At 34.4% G+C, this 21,203-nt stretch overlaps 1 protein-coding gene across 16 annotated transcripts in view; it reads left to right on the top strand.

Moving 5' to 3' along the window:
* The window catches only part of LOC120422695 (CUGBP Elav-like family member 4), a 948,890-nt gene that overhangs the window by 705,297 nt on the left and 222,390 nt on the right, over positions 1-21,203 (top strand). For all 16 annotated transcript variants that reach the window (XM_052710106.1, XM_052710115.1, XM_052710113.1 and 13 more), the window contains one exon: positions 5,436-5,484. In XM_052710106.1, coding sequence (XP_052566066.1) covers positions 5,436-5,484 — 49 coding nt within the window. The remainder of the gene's footprint in view (positions 1-5,435; positions 5,485-21,203) is intronic.

Raw genomic sequence — 21,203 nt, 5'->3', positions numbered from 1 at the left:
CAGTACATGTTTTAAAAATAATAATCTTGAGAAAAACCTTACCTGTTGGAAAATATTCCAAAAACAAATTGAAATCCTATCAAAGTCACCCCGGTTTACGGTACTTTAAGCTTGCTCTAAGCACTTTATTCCAAACTTTGAATTAATCAGCTGTTGAAAAGTAGCCCACATTTTAGCTCAGGATAGTAACTTCATATAAGTAATGCTTAAACAACGAAATTAAAATTAATATTTAACAAAGTAAAAAATGTATTTTTTAGGTTAGTTTCTATTTTTTTTTTTTTGTAAAACTTCAACTGTTATAAATCGTGAAAAAATATTGTTTTTGGTTATTTGATGATCGTTTAAAATCTGCATTAACCCGTTAAGTCATTTTAAGAGCACGATTTTATAATCATTAATTCCGCTCAAGTTTTCTTTTCCTAAATTTAAAAATAATTAACAAAATTCTAGAGCAGTCAATTCCTTGCAGCAAAAAGAAGAAAAGTTTAGTTTAGATTGATTATGATTTTCTTCTGAGCATTGTCAAAGCTTTAAAAAAAGTTAAATTACCAAAATCCAAATATTCATACAAATTCAAATAAAAACTTCGTGATTGGATTATCCGAAGACTTGATTACCTCAAGTGAAATTTTGGCGAAGACTTGGCGAAATCTAGCATTTACTGTTGTTACCGTTGCGGCTATATGCTCTACTTTGCCCCTTAATCAGTCATGGGCAAATAGGAGGATTTGGCAAGCTTTACATTAAAATTAGGGTATCACAGATTAGAGAGTTTGTGTAGTCTTTAAATTAAATATTGTCAAGTAAATAAAAGTAAAATAAATATCACAAACAATATAAAATCAGAGCACAGTTAGGAATCATAACTATAAAACACACTGTTATTGCAAACCGCAGGAACAAAGTTTGTTAACACACTGTACAAACCTACATTGCGGGATTGCTACCAGAAAAGTATGAAGTAGTACTGTAAGGAGAGGACTAGAAGAAAAATGGAATAAAGGGGCTAACAAGAAGCGAGAGAGTACTCTACTGAGGGTCAGCGTTGACTTGGAAGATCTTTTCCACATTGACCAGCCCACTAGCAAGACCTTCGAACCAAAGAGCCAGCAAGTATCAGTGCCCTTGAACTTGTACAGTATTCAATAGTGGAAAAATATAACACGCCAGCAAAGATCGGCGAATCAGGACCCAAGGTTTCCGCTCAAGAACTAGATCACGGCGACCGCGAACGATCGCCACCAGCACGCCGAAATGACGGACTCGACGCCGAACGCCATCCGGCGAATGTCCATCCAAGAACTGCCAGGTGACCCGGCACGTACACGGAGAAAAAAGAGTTCCCAAAATCGTGAACAAGCATTCATGAAAATGGGAACCACGAACAAAGTGTTCAAATTTCATGGTACGTTTTTCAAAATCGTACCATGGGATTTGAACACTTTGTTCTAGGTTCCCATTTTCATGAACGCTTGTTCACGATTTTGGGAACTCTTTTTTCTCTGTGTAACCACGTGGCCCCGGTCTAACCCACACCCAAGATGTCGGCCTGAAAGGCAGAAGATACCAGCCCCCCCCCCCCCCCTTCCTCGTGCGTGGCGTGGGCGTACCTGCAAAGAGCAGGCCAGATGATCCAGAAGCAAGTTCCGGACGCGGTCGAGGCGATCGCGGACCTCCGGAGCAAGCCAGCCACGAGAGTGTCATCGGAGGTGACCAGCAGAAGCAGATGCAGCAGCCAACCTGCCCCGCACTAACACACACACACACATACACAGCGTGAGTCCAAGAAATACAGTGCTTAATTTAACTAAATAGTGCCTTGATTCCTTGAGTTTCGAGCCGACCCTTGAAAGAAAGAGCTCTTGCTTGACTAGCCCCTCCAGCGCGAAAAGAGGCCCTGAGCCCACCCTAGTCCGGCAGTGGCTCTAAGACCAACCGGCTGGGGCGTTGTCAGGGTCCTTCAGACCCAAGTAGGGGGAAAGCCCGTAGTAACACTGTATTCGAATAGTTTTTTTTAAAGAAATTATTTAAATGTGTTTTTTTTTTTTAATTTCACCGAATCACATTAAAAAAAAGTTTACTCAAATTCAGCTCTCTAATTGAAACGTAAACCACACCCAGCAAGGTCCCTTAACCAAGTTCATATTTTGTACCTCCTATCAGCCGCACACTTAGTCACAAACACCAAAACCCCAAAAAACTTGTCCTACGAAAGGGGTGGAGGTGGCAGTTCCCTGAATTACTCCGCTCATTTCCACGACACGATAAGATAACACAGTCAGTCAGGGCGTCCCCTTTTTACAAGTTTTACGACCATCACCGAGTGCGCGCTCGTTCCCCGCGGGACCACTAGCTCTAATTTCCCTAACTCATTCAGCCACGAACTTTGCAGTGGTAGTTAAAATAAAACCCCTTTTTCTGTCTGCGGGTTTACTTCCCACCTCCACCATCATATTACTAAGCCGCTGAGCACGTGGAAATTAAGAAGTAAAACGTCTGCTCAGCTTCAATTTTCACCTTTCAGAGCACTTTTGGAGTTGTTTTTTTTTTGAGAAATTTGATGATGGAACAACTATTAAAATTTGTCTAAAGCCTGCCTTTTCTTCATTGACTGTGGCGTGGAAGGCCCCGTCTAAAATATTGCTGCACGAGCACTTACTTTCCCCTCTAAAACCACATAAACGGCTTACGTGCGCGCCTCTTTTGACAGTTCAGAAGAAGAAGAACCGCGCTCTCTCGCGAGCAGCGCAAAACATCCATATATTTGGCATAATGAAACGAAAACATTGTTGCGGCTTTGAGAAATGACGTAAAGGAGGATTTAAATGAAAATTACTTTCCACCGGCGCGGGGTAGGACTTCTTCGTCTTCTTCGCGGGCTGAGGCTGAGTTCAATCATGGTAAAAGAGGGGGAACGGAGGGGGAAGGGCAACTTTTGTGTGAACTGCTCTCACAAAAAGGCTCTTATTTTTCGACAGCGAAGGCGCAAATTTAATTCCACCCAGGGTAAGTCTCGATTTGAGAGGAGGCACTGTTAGAAGTTATGGCAACACTCATTTTAATTTGAAGCTATTTTTATGAAAATCAAAACTTTTATCAACTCTTTATCTCTATATCATGAAAATTAAGGAAAAAATTAAATTAAGCAATTATTTGTGGGAAAAACTATTTCATTTAATATTCACATTAAAAGATCTGTATTTTGTTTATTAAGAAATTTCATTGAAATTTGATTTTAAAAATCAATAAAAAGCATAGTTTAGCAAAAAAAATCTTGATGAATGATTGTAGTTGCTTGTGATAAAAACAAAAAAGAATTCAAAAATTAAAAAAAGATTTTAAATTGAACGCCCAAGTTTTTTCTTCTAAAAATATCTCTATTTTCAAATGAAAACTTTTTTTGAATCCTGCTTTTCGGAATAAATTCTTTAATATTTGTACATATTGAAAAGATCAGGAAATTTCACGAAAATTACTTTTTTTTGGCATTGACATCGGGTCAATAGTTGCAGAGTTCAGTACAATTTGAGTGATAACCAAAACACCTCATATTTTCTATTTCTTTTTACTAGTTGTAACTGTACTTCAGCAATCTTAAGTCAAATAATCAGACAAATTCCTATAAAGTTTTCTGAAATTTTCAAAATCAATATTTTTAGAATTGAGCATCCGAAACAATGCAAAATTTTCGCAAAAGTTAAAATCAAGGTGGATTTCAGGTAAAACAGTGCTTTATCGATAATTATGTAAAGTACTTTCTGATTTCAATTGTTCAAATCAAAATTTATAGAAAACTTTGGAACGATCAAAAATTTAACTTTATTTTGAAAGGCAATATCATTTCTTCAAAATCTCCCAGAAATTTGGTTTAAATAAAATGGCAACACAGCCAAATTTTATTTTCTCCTTGCTAAGTCATATCATGGAAGCTGCTAATCGTGATCCTTTCAAACAGATTTCATTAAATTTATTTTTTTAAACAAAATTTTAAGAGGCAAAACAGAATGAGTTTATTTTGGATCGTTTTAAAAAAAATTCCATTAATAATTTTTTTTCAAACAAATTACAACACTGCCAAATATTATAATACCATTTTTTGCGTACATATTTTTTGTGTGCTAAATTAAATAAAACAAATGTTTTAGAGTGGACAAACTCTTTCTCTGGAAATGTGCTCATTAATTGGCTTCTTTGATCAGAAGAAAGGGGCAAAGCTTAAAACAAAAAAATCAATTAATAAAAAAATAAAATTAATCTTTACTTACTAGGAAAGACAAGTCCAGACCGTATTATATTTTTTAGAAATATTTTTCATCCCCTCAAAATGATTTAAAGAAAAAAAACGAAAGAAATTGATTTTTTTACAAAAATGAAGCTGTTATTTGAAACCAGTAGATGATATCAAAAAATATTTCAAACAAATTTTTTTTATTAATTTTTTGTCCAAGTTTTCGATATTTCCAGGAAGAAAAAAACAATTTTTCAATGTCATTTTCATGTCTATTAAAATATTTAACTTTAATATTAACTTTCAGGAATCAAAAAATCGGAATTTTATCGCGCTCCTATTTGTTTTCGAAAAGTTTTAATCTTAACGTAATACTTTGCTAAAGACACCAAATCGATCAGAAAATTCCGTCTCAAGATACAGAATTTCATAAATTTACATACTTATTATGTATGACCAACCCTCAAAATTTTATGGAGACTTGTATGGAAAAACTGATGATACAAAATTGCTTCTTATGATATCCAAATCAAAAAATGAACAAATATTTTTTACAATTACAGATTGTTAAACGAAGCTTGAATTAGAAAGAAGTGTCACTACTATAAATAATTTGCAAAATATATTAAAAACCTCTTAATTTAATAATTTAAAACTATGGTGCGGATATCTTTACTTTAATAGATTCTCACAACAAAAAAAAACATATTATGCTAAATTTTCAACAATTTATGTATTGATTTTTAAGAAGATCGTTTTTTTCACACAATTTTTATTTTTATATATTGCACCGTATTGAGTTTTAAATTTTGTGATTTTGTATATAAAAAATGATGACTCTACTACAATTTAGGCTCGTTTAACATTTTTCACAGTGCCCAATCCCCGTTGACTTGGAGGACTTCCAACGACGAGTCGAAGCTGGAATTGAATATAAATTAAAAAGGCTGAAAAACATTAAAATCCTCTTCTTCCTACTCTTCTTCGCTGCCTACATTCTTGGCAGGGGCTTTTCCCGCGTGTCTGGGCGGGCCTTACGTGAAGTGGGTGAAAATTATGCTTTTGCAATTTTATTGTTTTGCACTGCGCAGAGGGAAAACGGCCCGATAATAACATTATATGTTCGCCATTACATGAAACTTTCATTCTGTGGCTTTTTTGGATGGTTAAAATAATTTCTCTTCTTTTTTCCTGTTTTTTCCAGATGAACCGTGCTATTCAAGTTAAGCCAGCGGATAGCGAGAACCGCGGTGGTAAGTGTGGACACTTTTATGCATAAAACAGCGATTTCTTTCATAATTAAAAAAATAAACATTTTTGTGTTTTCTTCTTTCAATTTGTTTATTTCCTTGATCACGAAAACTTCACTACTTAACCTAATCCACTTTCGCGCAGATTTTGGATTAGTCGTAACCATTTGAATAATAATTCAGCAAAAGCACTTCCATTCACGCGCAATGGTTGTAAATCTTGCCAGGCACGCGCGCGCTCTCAAATGGTGACTGACTTGACTTTGGGGAGCTTTTATCACATCCTTGCGAAATTGGAGGGGCCCAGGTTTTCCCTATCCAAAACACCACCACCGCGAAGTGTTTTGCACTTGTCAAAAGGTTCGCCCACTCGCGCTCCTTGAACCTAGCAGAGAGGATTCACTTTTGGAAATTGAACAAAGATTTTCCATTTTTTTAAAAGTAATTCGCTCGTTCTCTCTCTGGGGCGGCACAAATCGTAGATTTTGTTTTGCATTGTGAAAATTTCTTTTGATTCTTTTCCCCCTCAACATCATCATGAGGGGGGAGGGGTTGGAAAAAGAAGAAAAGTTTTTCACTCGCCCCACCCCGCATCAGTGCGGAACAAGAGTGCGAGAAAAAAAATACACACCGAAAATCATAAATTTAAATCAAATTCAATCTTGGGCACTAGGCAATTTATCTTCTTTTTGTGTACTTTGGTGACAAAGTCAGGATATTTGTGCTTTTCGCCGCGCCGCTGTCTCCGGCAAATGTTGACAGGAAGGTTTGAAAAACAGCGAGGCAGGGTGGTGGGTTTTGCGGGAGGTTCGTGGAAGGAAAAGCACTTTGCTCTTTTTGCTTTCTTGGGTGAAGTTTTATTTCGTTTGTTTGTGAATCAAAGTGGAACAGCCAGTTGAAGATGGTTTTTGTTTGCAAAATTTCTTTGGTTTTCTTTCAAGTCAATCGTTCTTTGAAGTTGAAGCAAAATCTCTTGTTGCTTAATTTCATTTATGATCTTAGACTTTTGGTGAAATTCCAAGTTATTCGTATTTTGTAGAATATCTAAATTTTCTAGATTTTATAAATTTTCTAAATTTTCTGAATTTTCATAATTTTCTTAATTTTTATAATTTTCTAAATAATCTAGATTTTCTCAATTTTCTGAATTTTCTAATTTTTTTAAATTTTCTATTTTTTTTAAATTTTCTTAACTTTTTAAATTTTCTATATTTTCTAAATTTTTTAAATTTTCTAAATTTTCTAAACTTTCTAAATTTTTAAAATTTTCTGAATTTTCTAAATTTTCTAAATTTTCTAAATTATCTAAATTTTCTAAATTTTCTAAATTTTCTAAATTTTCTAAATTTTCTAAATTTTCTAAATTTTTTAAATTTTCTAAATTTTCTAAATTTTCTAAATTTTCTAAATTTTCTAAATTTTCTAAATTTTCTAAATTTTCTAAATTTTCTAAATTTTCTAAATTTTCTAAATTTTCTAAATTTTCTAAATTTTCTAAATTTTCTAAATTTTCTAAATTTTCTAAATTTTCTAAATTTTCTAAGTTTTCTAAATTTTCTAAGTTTTCTAAATTTTCTAAATTTTCTAAATTTTCTAAATTTTCTAAATTTTCTAAATTTTCTAAATTTTCTAAATTTTCTAAATTTTCTAAATTTTCTAAATTTTCTAAATTTTCTAAATTTTCTAAATTTTCTAAATTTTCTAAATTTTCTAAATTTTCTAAATTTTCTAAATTTTCTAAATTTTCTAAATTTTCTAAATTTTCTAAATTTTCTAAATTTTCTAAATTTTCTAAATTTTCAAAATTTTCAAAGTTTTCAAAATTTTCAAAATTTTTTAAATTTTCTAAATTTTCTAAATTTTCTAAATTTTCTAAATTTTCTAAATTTTCTAAATTTTCTAAATTTTCTAAATTTTCTAAATTTTCTAAATTTTCTAAATTTTCTAAATTTTCTAAATTTTCTAAATTTTTTAAATTTTCTAAATTTTTTAAATTTTCTAAATTTTCTAAATTTTCAAAATTTTCTAAATTTTAAAAATTTTCAAAATTTTCAAAATTTAGTAAATTTTCTAAATTTTCTAAATTTTCTAAATTTTCTAAATTTTCTTAATTTTCTTAATTTTCTATTTTTTTTAATTTTCTATATTTTCTAAATTTTCTGAATTTTCTTTATTTTCTAAATATTTCAAATCTTCTGAATTTTTCAAAAATTTTAAATATTCTAAATTATCTTAGCTTTCTACAATTTTTAAATATTCCTAATTTTCTAAATTTCCTTAATGTTTGTAGTTCCATCATCTTTTTAAAGAAATTAAGAATCTTTTATTTGAAATGAACCTGGTTGATATCTTGATATTGAAGTCCGTAATAGAAAAGCAAGAAATAATGAACCATTAATAAAATTATGAATTTGCTAATCACTCTCGTTAATTAATGGTAGCTTTCAAAAAATATATATCAATTCTTTTCGTGATCAAAATATCAAATAGAATCTTTCTTTTTGTAGGATCTTTTGATTGAAACATCATCAATTGGAGCATGTTCCATTCATGTTACAAAAATAACATTTGAAAAGCATGTGATAGAAGCTTCCCCGAATGTCACCAATTAGCCATCGCGCGCGTTCAACATCTCTTTGAACATTTATCAGGATCTACCCTCTGAAAAAGGTGGTCCTTTCATAAAACCCTCATAAAACACCGATATTGATTAATGACAGATCCATTTGATTAACATCATGATGAGCTTGAAAAAAAAACACCGAAAGCAAACCCCCCGAGGAAAATCTGTTGCATACACACAACGACGATAGTGATAAACATCTGGTCCGCTGATTCAGGGACATGATTTTTGGTGGGGGGAAATGTCACCCAGTGTGACAGTGTATTAAGGACGGACGCGCGCGTGTGCCATCAAGGGTCGCCTTTCATCTTCCTAATTACCAACTGACGGTAGCGCGGACGGCTGGTGATTGGCAATAAACGTTGTGTCCTGTCCTTTAACTAATGAGGGTACACGTGTACCTTGGAGGCCGGAGAATGGGCCGTTACGGTTCACGATAATGAAATAATTTTGCCTAATATATATTACCTAATGTGCCATTTTCACAAAATGAAAAAGATAAAATTTCGTCGTTACCTTCTTCCCCTCGTTTGAAAAAAAAAAGAATACATTAAAGCTCGTGAAATGTAATATTCAACAACAACAAACACGGCCAAATTCGTGCACGACGTCGTCGTCGTCGCCACCATTTTTGTGATATTTAATCATAAACGGTCGTTGTCGGCCCTCGGCGGAACGACATTCGACTTTGGCCTTCTCCTTCTTCTAAAAAAAGTGCCCATTTTTACTCCAAAATCAGCAAAACCTCTCATGGGAGGGAAAGCAAGCGACCATTCCTTCTGCTTACGTTATTAAAATTTATGTACAACAAACGATCTTCCACGAAGCACATCCCGGCGTTGGCCGAAAACAACTTTTTTCCTTCCCCCCTTAAGGAGAAGGACGCCGGGCTCCTTAACGAGGCCAGCGCGCGCGCGACAAAAGCGGTGAAGAATTATGAGAATGCTAATAAATCTCCATAAACATTGCCCGAAACATACACCCGTCCCCCCTTAACGGAGGACGCATCCTTTTGGACAACAAATTGGACGGGATTCACTTCGGTTGGAGGGGGGAGGACTCACATGTTAAGGCCAGGCATCGCCTGTTGGACATGCTGCTGCTCCTTTTGGCAGAGAGTCCAAGATCCGAGCAAGATGTGTTCTTTTTGGGGCTGGTGAAATTTTCTCCGTATGATAAATGATACCGAGGCGAATAACCTGGGAAAGTGCACGCGTGGATCTCTAGAAGATGTTCTTTTTTTTCTGGGGAAAGAAAAACATGACCTCACCCGAGGTGGACTCAGGGGGTGGTGACACGTGTTGAGGGAGAGACTTTTTTTTTAAGTGAGGAAACATTCTCGTTATTTTTATAGGGTAATATGAAAGTTTTAATGGTTGTTTTGGTGAGGTAACTTTGGGAACAATGAAGATCTCTTGGGGATTTTAGCAGCGAAAGGTTGAGTAATTTTTATGATGGGCGATTGCATTATCAGAGTTGAGGGAGATTTAAGGACATCAAATTAAACCGTTCAACAGAGATACATACATTTCAGGTCCGCAATATTAATAGATTTTTGGAAGATTTGCTCCTAAATGTCGCTATTGGGAGCTACGCTCTTTTAAAATATTATTATTTGTGATATTTTGTGATGATCTGGAACCAATAACTATTCAGTAAATTAATATTTTCAGATTCATTGTTTGTGCATATTTTCCGCCATATCTTTTAAAAATTCTGTTGCTGGTTACAATATTTCCAGATTTTATGAATACAAAAATCCAACATTTGCAGTTAATGGTAATAGAGAAATAGATCAGTTAGAATTTATTACCTGATTCAGATTAACCAGTTAAATTCAACTTAAAAGCATTTTCCTTTTAAAATTTTGAAATAAAACCTTATTGAGTATGAGTATAACAATAACTGATTTCCACAGTTTGAAATATTAAAAAAAAACTTTATCTCTGAAAAATATTTATTTAAGTAGTTCTTTACAAACTATTACCAAAAAAGGAAAGTAACAACTTGAAAAAAAAAATAATTTGGTTGCAAAAATCTGATCCCTTTTGAACATTGAGCAAAATAAATCTGATTGAACTTTAATGAAAAGTAGTTTAATCAGTTTTAATTTATGTTTCAAACATAAATCTAAACATTTCGTGATATTTTAATTTCAAATTTTGTTTTTTTTTTTTTGTTCCCTCCAAAACCATGAGCATGAGCGTTTTCCAAACAAACTTATGAGAAAAACCCATCCTGACATCTGTACATTTTTTTAAAAAGTTAAGGATTCCCTCTGAAAAGAAAAAGCTCAAACCATTTTTTGTATACTGCCCACCATTGAAAAAACGGCTAATATCCACTTTTGGCAAAAATGAGATATTAGCACCAGGTGGTAGAGGATGTTCCAACGCATCTCCTGGAACTTGAATTTCACTGAAATAGTGTTTAGACTTGGCTGCCGATGCGAAAAACCAAACGGCTAATATGCCACTCTTATGGGAAATTGCCTAGACGGAGATTTTGTGACAAACTCTAAAACGCGTTTTTCTCGGAATACTTGATTTGGCATAATAGCCGAATTTTCAATTATGGGCAGTATAGGTATTTATTTGTTGCTTTGATCTCAAATTTGCTCATAATTAAAAATTTAAATTCAATCTATATCAGTAATCAGTTGCGAATTCAAGGATAAGTTAAACTTTTCATATGCTTTTTATATTTAAAAAAAAAAAAACAGCCCAAGATAGTCTAAGTGTAGCAAAGGAAAAAAAGTAAGCAACCTCAGTTAAAACCTATAACAAAGTGAATAAACTTCACAGTAAAAAATATAGTAATTTGGATGTTGTAATTTTTGGAGGTTGAATATTACCTCTTTTATGATGTAATTATACCTCAATTTAGACTTAAAAAGTGTCATTACACCAGAAAAGTAGTAAAATTAAACATTTTCAGAGGTAAAATTACACATTTTTTTCTGACATAAAAGAGGTACCCCTTCCCAGATGTAATATTACCATGATTTATTACTGTGTTGCAATAGTTGTTATGAAATTTAATAGAAAAAAAGCAAAGTTGACAAAACTTGTTAATTATTCAAAGACTCAAATATCAACATTATTAGATAATTTTTTCAAGGTGCGCCATTTTCAAGCTTATTTTTCCATAATAATTTCATATTAAAAAAAACTCTCTATTAACTTGTGTAATTAAAAAAAACGCATCCAGTGATACAAATTTAAAAAGTTATCAATCAAATCGATAAACAAAAATAAAAGAAAAATTGTGTTATATTTTTGAGAATTTAAGAGAATAACAACCATGATAACCGTGAATTTCTCAGATTGAGCCTAACACTTCCAAAAATCACAATGCTTTGTAAACAAAAAGTGTCTTCTTGTAACTTTTTACTTTTGCTGTCATCCTTGAATGAAATAACGGCCTACTTTTATTCATCAAAACAACAGAATTAAAAGGTTAAAAATCTACAGTTTTTTTAAAAGGTCCTATAAACATATGAAATACAATAGCTTATAGGACCTTTTTCAAAAAACACTATAGAACTTTTCGATTTAAGGGCTCCAACTTTTCAGCTCTCAAGTGGATGCTATAGAGTTTTGACTTTTCAGCACTTGTATTGAAAAATAAAACTTTTCAATAGAGTTAATATTTGAACGGTGAATTAACCATCTACAAGCCAACTCCGCCTCTAAGCGGGCTTCGATCTGAAAATTCCTCAAAAATCAATTTATCAACCAATTTTCTATCTTTAAAAAGCAGGAGAGGAGAACTTTAAAAAATTAAGGCAATTTCAGGGTTGGAAGTGTGGCTTGTTTTATGTGAAAACTTATCAAGATAAATGTAAATTTTAATACTAAAAATTAAACAAGAAAAACATAAAACAAGAGATGTGATATTTGTGTAGAACAAAAGCTGCTAATTTTTTTTAGACAAAAAAATTTCGAAAAAATGGCAGTAGAGGGTTAACTAACCACCGGTAAACCTTGTTGGATGAATGTACTCACTCAAGAACTTGTGGCAAGAACCAAAACATTGTTTAACAGTTTTGCTTTAAACACAAGTGCTGAAAAATCGATGTTTGTAGCACTCAAATAAGTGTTCTAATATACTTTTAGCACTATTTTTGGTGACCATATTTTAGCCATTCCGTCACTGTAGAATGTGAGGATAAGTAATTTTTTTATCGGAATTACAAAAAAATGTTGAATGGAACTCGTTGCAAAGCACTTTTTTTAGTATTCTTTGTATTTATTCAACTTGGCAATTTTATAAGACTCGTGCTGAAAAAATATTCATTTTTCAACTGTATGCAACAAATTCGATTCAAATTTTGTCACACGAGACCATTCTCTTTCAACACTTGCAATCCCGTCTTCCAAATCCAACTGCTTTGAAGAAGGTACAGAGGGCGTCTTAGACATGGAAATTGAAATTGGAAATGAAGCCGGTCTTAAAGTGTGCGTGTGAGCTGAGCACCCTCTACCCTCCACAGCAAAGAAAGCTTTCCCACATGTGACGCTCACAGTGGCAGCAGCCTCCGTTCGAAGATCCCTGCCTAATCTCCTCCTAAAGCCCCCTTCTTTTTTCTCTGTGTTTAGAAGGTTAGAACTGCTCACATGCTTGGTTTTTTTTGCGTACACACTATGTCGGGGGCAAAAAGGGCGCCACCGGCGCAGTCTTCTTCTTAGACGACGTCGTTGTTGGCAATAATGTTTGTGATTATCTGTAATACTGTTTCTCGTGTCGTTGGAAGAGCCCTTTTTTTCCTTTCCCCAGGGGGGGAGGGGGATGGTGGCTGGAAATGTTGCGCGCGCCATAATCATGCCAGGGAACATATGTTTGCCGAAATTATGTCGGTCGAGGCTTGCGAAACGAACCCCCAAATATTGCAAGTTCAACAAACTGAGCCGCGCCGTCACAGATTCGGGGTGGATCAGATCGGAAAATCGATTAATAGCTTAAAATTCAGCGACGAACTTGGCGCAAGGGGGCGCTAGTCGTCCTTGAACGTGTGCGGTAGCACGTGAAATTAAATTTTGTTTTGGATCCTTGAGGATTACCTGGGTACGTGCGAAAGTTGCTCACATAGAGACCGGCGTAACTGACAGGTGACGTTTTCAGAGCAAAGTGGTTGAAAAAGGGGCGCTTAGATGATGCGAGCGCCCTAACAATGAAAAACCGTGCCAAATTTCCAACCAGATGGCATGAATACATTCGTAATTCCAATACTTACAACATTTGCTGATTACGGAATTCCCCAACGTATTTGAAAAGAAGAAGCAAAAAGACAGAGCAAGATGCGCCCCGCAGGGGCTGCGCGCCCCTTTTTGATTGACGTTTTCCCGCGAAAAACGCTCCTCGGAAAAATCCAACATCAGTTCATCAGATCATTGTGCGAGGAAGACGAATGCTTGCGAAATGTTGCTCATCGCTTTAATGAAGATAAATTATGTAATCAAGGCAGCGGCAGCGCCGAAAATGTTATTCTTGTGCGGTAGAATTTTCCCAAAAGCGCCCTCTTCTGCATGTACTCCATCACGCGTAAAAATCACGCAATTGATTGTGATGTATGTATTTGCAAATTAAATAACATAAAAAATACATAAAAATAATCATCCATTTCGAGTGACGACGTTCCGTCGATGTTTGTCTGATATTTACATTCGTTTTGAGCGTGCGCCAGGGGAGGAGGAAAAACCCTCAGGTTGTAGAATGTGATGTGTTTTGATGGTTCAGCACTTGCCGAGGACCCTTTTTTCCCGAACGGGGAAAGCGATGTTCCAGTGGGGGCTCCGGCTGATTGGGTAAAGGTACCTGCATATTTTATGAATTACAAATCAGCTTCGGTATTCATCTTTCTCAGTTTTTTTCCCTTGGCGCTTTGTTTGCCCCGGAAAATGGTTACCGATGTTATTTTCCCACCTTGGCACACGGTTTGCTGCCTTGCGGGGGTTGTTGAGGAGCAAATTGAAAACGTTAGTGGTTTTGCTTTGTTTTTTGCAGATTTTTTGTTTGATTTTCTTGTCACACAATGCAGATTTACTAGAAAACAACAGATTTTTCTAAATAATTTCATATAACACTCAAATGAAGATAGAAAAATAATTCAACATGGTGCGTCAGCGATGCAAAAGCATTTTTTATGAAACTCCTAAAACTAGGCAATACTTGAAATGAATGAATTTCAAAGCTACCTCTGAGTCACAAGTGTGCAAAATCAATCTTCAACAAGCTGACGTTTTAGGTTAGCGATGTATAAGCTTAAAATAAAAAAAATATGCCAGAAAGTAGGCAACGTACTAATAAAATCAAGTCTGACTTAGTCTGCTACAGGTCAAACAAACAACATTTAGCAATTGACACCCTACATTAGCGATGCATAAGTTAGCTCTTTTGTTGAAAATGCGCCTACCAATAGGCAACCATGTTAACTGTCCACTTTAGATTCAAAGCATTTAAATGTTTATGTTTTCTAAACAAGGTCAGAATATAAACTTCAAGCACCATGATTTAACTTGCGTAATGAGACTTCATTGCTTGCAAAATGTCACGCCACCATAAACGAAGTTTATGCGCTCCATAATTTCAAAAAATAACTTGTAATTCTTTGTCTGGAAACGCACTTTTAACTGCATCCTCAATTTAGATCCTTTCTACAAACAAATGCACCAAACCCTCCATTTCCAACGCAAAAACGCACCTCACACTGACCATAAACGGTGGCACATTATTTTTTACGACACTTTCTGCCTCAAAAGCAAAACAACATCAGGAAAAAAACGCGCACCCGTAATTCTACATTAAAAATAATTGCTCCCAATCAAAAAACTCGCCACGGCCAAATGGCTTTGATGTTCACCACTCGGGCCACCTGAATTGAACGCGCGCCCTTTTTTTTCCTGAGCCCCGTTCGGCCGATGGATTCAGCGATGGATAAGTAACCTAGTGTAATCTGAATGAGCCTCAAAATAGGCAACGGGTTTCACAATCTTTAAAGTCTCTAAGATGAAGATGTTGACAATGATCACCGTTGCTTACAGTTAGGCGCATTAGCTTTGTTGACACAAGCATGTGCATCGCTAGCGTAACATGTTGCCTATTTAAAGTGGATTATTTCTTCAATTTTAGTGATTCTAAATTTGCCTGGCAGTAGGTAACAAGTAACAGACGAAGATCTCAACTGATATAACAGTCAAGTTCAAGTAATCAACGCGTTAGCGATGCTTAAACTAGCACAAAAGTCATCAATACGCCTAACAGTAGGCAACTTCATCCGGATTCGACCTTTCCGTGTCCAGAACCGTTTGCCAGAGCCGGCCAGAATGCATTGCATAGCTCCCACCTGGCGGTTTTCGGAACCACCACCACCATCGGGCTGAGGCTTTCAGCTTTCAGCCATTCATATGATGTGCGGAGCAGCAGCACTTTTGAATATTTTATGGGATTGTCAGTCATTTGCAGAACCTGTCGAATGCGTCCGTGTGTCTTGTGCACACGAAGCTCGAGCAACAGTTGGGTGGTTCCCCCCGTCACCCCTCTCGGAATCCCCGAGAATTTTTCCCCCCGGAATGCACACGCCACACACGTAGTCGCCTGCCAGTATGCAACCCACCCAGACAGGTGATGTGTTTTTATGACTGTGCGGCCGCAAACGGCGTTCCGGGGTTTGGGTGTGCGGTTTCGATACCGCAGACGATTGTTGCTCCAACTCCGACACTTTTCCCCTCGTGGCCGGAAAAACGGAACAGGTAGCCAAATGGAAAATGCACCCTCCTTAGGTGGGAGAAAGCTGGGGAAGGGGAAAAGCGAGCGATGATTGAAATTGACTGCGGTGAATGATTGTTTGCGGGAGCGGAAGTGGCCAAATTAAATTACGATTGATATTTCAACAGTTTGCTCCACAGCGATGGGTGACTTTGGAGTGCATCGATGGCGAATCGGATTGACTGTTAGAGCTTTGGAACGGTGAACTTTTGTGGAGCAGAAGTTATTTTGTTTTGAAACTAAGTTTGAAATATTCGACTTGTTGAGCTAGCGATTTATAAGGTTAATTTAAATCATTTTTTCACGAAAGCGCCTTAACGTAGACCACAAATTGCAATTGACAGAATTAAATTGACAGATGTTTGCGATTGATAAGAAGGAAGCTTTCAAGTTTCTGATATCGATAAATATGTTATATTAGCGATTGATAAACTTGTTTTGGGGTGATTCTTTAAATAAATCACCTTTTATTAGGCAATCTCAGGTTTATTTTGGAAGAATTATTTGCAAATCATGGTCCAAAGTGCTTTTAAACTTTCTGATTTTAATGTTTCGTAAAAAATGTTAAATTTGAGGTTAAAGAAGTCATCAAACCTAAACCAAACATCTGCGTCAAACTTTCCAAAGTATCGTAATGTACCATCCTCATCAAAAATCCATTTCGAGCAAAAAAAAACTTTATCAAAGTCGCGCCGAGGTGTTCCTATCAAAAACATCCATGCCATAAAACCAGCTGACCGTAAATCTCCTCCAACCGGAGAACAAAACTCCATTTACAGCCCAAGTGGTGCGGCGGGGGACCAAACTTTCTCCCCTCCCGTGACAATTATGGCGGAACACGGCATTAATCAGCCTAAAAGCAGGCCCAACTTTACAACTGGAAGGTCATAAAAATCGTTACTAAAAAACAAAGTCCACCTTTTCTTCTGCTTGAAAGGTGGAGAAAGGACCGTACGAAAAAAATAGAAACGAGATTGACCAATAAAATAGACACGAAATTAGAGCCATTCTGGGCACCCCTGAAACGGCCAAATCTTTTGTCGAACCGAGAAATTGGCGCACGAAAAAAATGCTGGACGGGCACGGAATTAGAACAGTGTCTAATTTCAGGCAACGACAAACAAAAAAGTTTTGAAATTTGTCGACTGTGTCCAGGTCATCGGGACGAGGCCGCTTTCAAATTACCGGAGGTGAGTCGCCTCGACGCCATTAATTCGAATTATCTCGTTTACAATGGAAGTTGGTTTTATCACTAATTTTCCCAACTTGTTTTTTTTTATCTCAACTTTGTTCGACACCGTTCCGAGTGTTGGTTGTATGCAAATTGGAGCGCTTGAAATGTCATTCTTTTTTAAAACCTCCTTCCTCTGGAGAACTACATCCCCTTCAGAAAATTTAAGGGGTGACCGGCTTAATGCTTGAGCTTTTCTCCACTTTTTTCCCCCCTTTTGTCGGCCTCGTTCCAGTTCTTTATGGGGCGTGAAGCGCCCCTAATGAACCGGGGTACCCCACGCTGAAAAGAAACGAGCGCACCAAATGGACGGGAAAAATAGTTACGGGCCTCCCCGTTTTAGGAAAGTGCGAAAATGATGCCCGTAAAAGTGAAATGGTGAAGCAAACGATTATGCTCCACTTGAGGGAAATGGATTTTTCTTCGAGGGATCAGAGATCAAATTGATTGAAGCTGCTTGGGAGATAAGAGTTAAATTGGTGAAAATTATGGCAAAAATGACACAGTTTGTAATTTGAAAGCTTTTGATTTTGATTGAATTGAACACAGTTTACGACACAACACGTTAAGCTAGCGATTGATAAGCGTCTTCATCTTAAGATAATACTCCTGAAAGTATGCTCAACCTTCCACTTGTAAACCTTAAATTCTCAATAAAGAAAAGTGGGTGACTCCACTCTGAACGTGGTGCCTACTTAAAGGCGTATTCTCAACGTAAGATTGTCATACAACGGTATCAATCGCTAGCAAAACATGTTGTTCGGATAAATGTCGGTTAATCTCAATGTTTCAAGTGTTTTTGTGCCGAAAAGTTTCAAATTACTTTGTCTTCAAATTTAGATCACAAATTTCACCAATATCCATTCTTTCCCGAGCAAATCGCACCTAAAACAAGATTCCAACCACTACTCTTGAGATCCCACTCTCGAGTGTCACCGGCACACCCTCATTTCGTCCCATAACAAGCAATTTTCTCTCCCGAAACACCTGCTAATGACAACATAATCCTTTTCTTGCCAATTACTACACGTGAGCTGCCTCTTCTGAGCGTGTGTATGTGTGCCCATTTACCCCTGATCGATCCGTTTCACCCTTCTTCTCGCAAGTTAAGGTGGGAGGAGACTTTTCAGCAGTGCTCACTTTAGTTTGTAGAAACCGTAAAGTTCACATTTACCTGCCTGGAAGTGCTGTCACTCAAAAGCTCCCCCGTTCCGCTCGCTCGTCACACTGAACCGACTGTCAGTCCTTCGTTCTACGAGCAACTCTCCGAGCAAAGGCAAAGAAGCAATCCTAATTTCATCAAATTATCAGTCATGCTGACAGGTTGCCGCAGCCATCTTCCGGAGACTCGCACTATCACACAAGGCGAAAGGATTAGGGCAATTAGATAGTAGAGCTCCGACGTTCTGGCGCTGACACATCACTCTCGGGTCGCGCCAAGTGTAACAGGTTTTTCGGGCTTTTGCCAAACTCGGAACGGCCCACGTAATGAAGATTGAGGGCTACGGAACTGACGGGCGCTGCACACGGCCAATCTGGCGGGGGCCGAGAAATGGGGCTAATTGGCTGACTGTGAGCGCTAACCCAAATCATGTGCGTTGAAGAGGGGCTGAAACTTTAAAGCGGCCTCGATCGATAAAACCCTCGTTCGATCCAGCTGTCGCAACAACTGGAGGGATGATGTATTTGGTCTGAACTGAGATAAACTCACATGTGATGCTCTTTCAGCTTCAGTTGGAAAAGGGTAAACGAAAAACTTGGACCTTCTGTCGATAAGGGCTAAGCTTTCCCGTAACGTTCTTAACGTTCTAAATAATCTGAATTTTTAAATTTTTTAAAATTTCTAGATTTTCTAAATATTCTAAAGTTTCTAAATTTTCAAAATTTTCTTAATTTTCTTAATTTTCTCAATTTCAAATTTTTTAAAATTTTAATAATTTTCTATTTTTTTTCAATTTACTAAATTTTCTAAATTTTCTAAATTTTCTATATTTTCTAAATTTTCCGAATTTTCTAAATTTTGCAAATTTTCTAAGTTTTCTAAATTTTCTAAATTTTCTAAATTTTCTAAATTTTCTAAACTTTCTAAATTTTCTAAATTTTCTAAATTTTCTAAATTTTCTAAATTTTCTAAATTTTCTAAATTTTCTAAATTTTCTAAATTAGCTAATTTTTTTAAATTTTTTAAATTTTCTAAATTTTTTAAATTTTCTAAAATTTCTAAATTTTCTAAATTTTCTAAATTTTCTAAATTTTCTAAATTTTCTAAATTTTTTAAATTTTCTGAATTTTTAAATTTTTTTAAATTTTCTAAATTTTCTAATTTTTTTTAAATTTTCTAAATTTTCTAAATTTTTTAAATTTTTTAAATTTTCTAAATTTTCTAAATTTTCTAAATTTTCTAAATTTTCTAAATTTTCTAAATTTTCTAAATTTTCTAAATTTTCTAAATTTTCTAAATTTTCTAAATTTTCTAAATTTTCTAAATTTTCTAAATTTTCTAAATTTTCTAAATTTTCTAAATTTTCTAAATTTTCTAAATTTTCTAAATTTTCTAAATTTTCTAAATTTTCTAAATTTTCTAAATTTTCTAAATTTTCTAAATTTTCTAAATTTTCTAAATTTTCTAAATTTTCTAAATTTTCTAAATTTTCTAAATTTTCTAAATTTTCTAAATTTTCTAAATTTTCTAAATTTTCTAAATTTTCTAAATTTTCTAATTTTTTTAAATTTTTTAAATTTTCTAAATTTTCTAAATTTTCTAAATTTTCTAAATTTTCTAAATTTTCTAAATTTTCTAAATTTTCTAAATTTTCTAAATTTTCTAAATTTTCTAAATTTTCTAAATTTTCTAAATTTTCTAAATTTTCTAAATTTTCTAAATTTTCTAAATTTTCTAAATTTTCTAAATTTTCTAAATTTTCTAAATTTTCTAAATTTTCTAAATTTTCTAAATTTTCTAAATTTTCTAAATTTTCTAAATTTTCTAAATTTTCTAAATTTTCTAAATTTTCTAAATTTTCTAAATTTTCTAAATTTTCTAAATTTTCTAAATTTTCTAAATTTTCTAAATTTTCTAAATTTTCTAAATTTTCTATTTTTTTTTAAATTTTCTAAATTTTCTAAATTTTCTAAATTTTCTAAATTTTCTAAATTTTCTAAATTTTCTAAATTTTCTAAATTTTCTAAATTTTCTAAATTTTCTAAATTTTCTAAATTTTCTAAATTTTCTAAATTTTCTAAATTTTCTAAATTTTCTAAATTTTCTAAATTTTCTAAATTTTCTAAATTTTCTAAATTTTCTAAATTTTCTAAATTTTCTAAATTTTCTAAATTTTCTAAATTTTCTAAATTTTCTAAATTTTCTAAATTTTCTAAATTTTCTAAATTTTCTAAATTTTCTAAATTTTCTAAATTTTCTAAATTTTCTAAATTTTCTAAATTTTCTAAACTTTCTAAATTTTCTAAATTTTCTAAATTTTCTAAATTTTCTAAATTTTCTAAATTTTCTAAATTTTCTAAATTTTCCAATTTTATTTTGTTTAACATTTATAAAGGCCAAATGATGCCAGGAACAACGTTAGGAAAGAAAGAAGTACATAGATAGTGAAGTCCGTAATAGAGGAGATTAATTGATTTTTTATACTCACTAAAATACTCGTAAGATAAAGATGATACAAACTCAAAAAAAAAACTCACATACGATTCTTTCCACTTTCCTACTAAAGCGAAACGAAAGGAAAAACTTCATTCCTTCACCCATAAAACAGTGGCCCCTCCTTTCACCACTTATTTTAGCATCTCATAAAACTTGCATGATCCTCATCAGTGCAAATTGATAGCAAATTATTTATTTTCATAAATTATTCATCGCCCCTGTCTCTTTCTCGCTCTCCATACTGGAGGAACTTTCTTCTCTGCGTTTTTGTGCGCGCATTTTTCTCTTTCGTAAGAAGCAAGAAAAAAAAACACCAGAAAGGGTTGAGCCTGGCCAAGAGAGAGGGCATGTGTCGAAACTCTCAGGGAGTGGCGCGCCGTTAAGACTTTGGGGGTTGATAATTGGAAAAGTTTTACGATCCGGAACGTATTACGGCAATTAGC

The sequence above is a fragment of the Culex pipiens genome, chromosome 3 (genome assembly GCF_016801865.2).
Source record: "Culex pipiens pallens isolate TS chromosome 3, TS_CPP_V2, whole genome shotgun sequence".
Taxonomy (NCBI): domain Eukaryota; kingdom Metazoa; phylum Arthropoda; class Insecta; order Diptera; family Culicidae; genus Culex; species Culex pipiens.
This window is presented reverse-complemented; position numbering and strand designations above follow the sequence as displayed.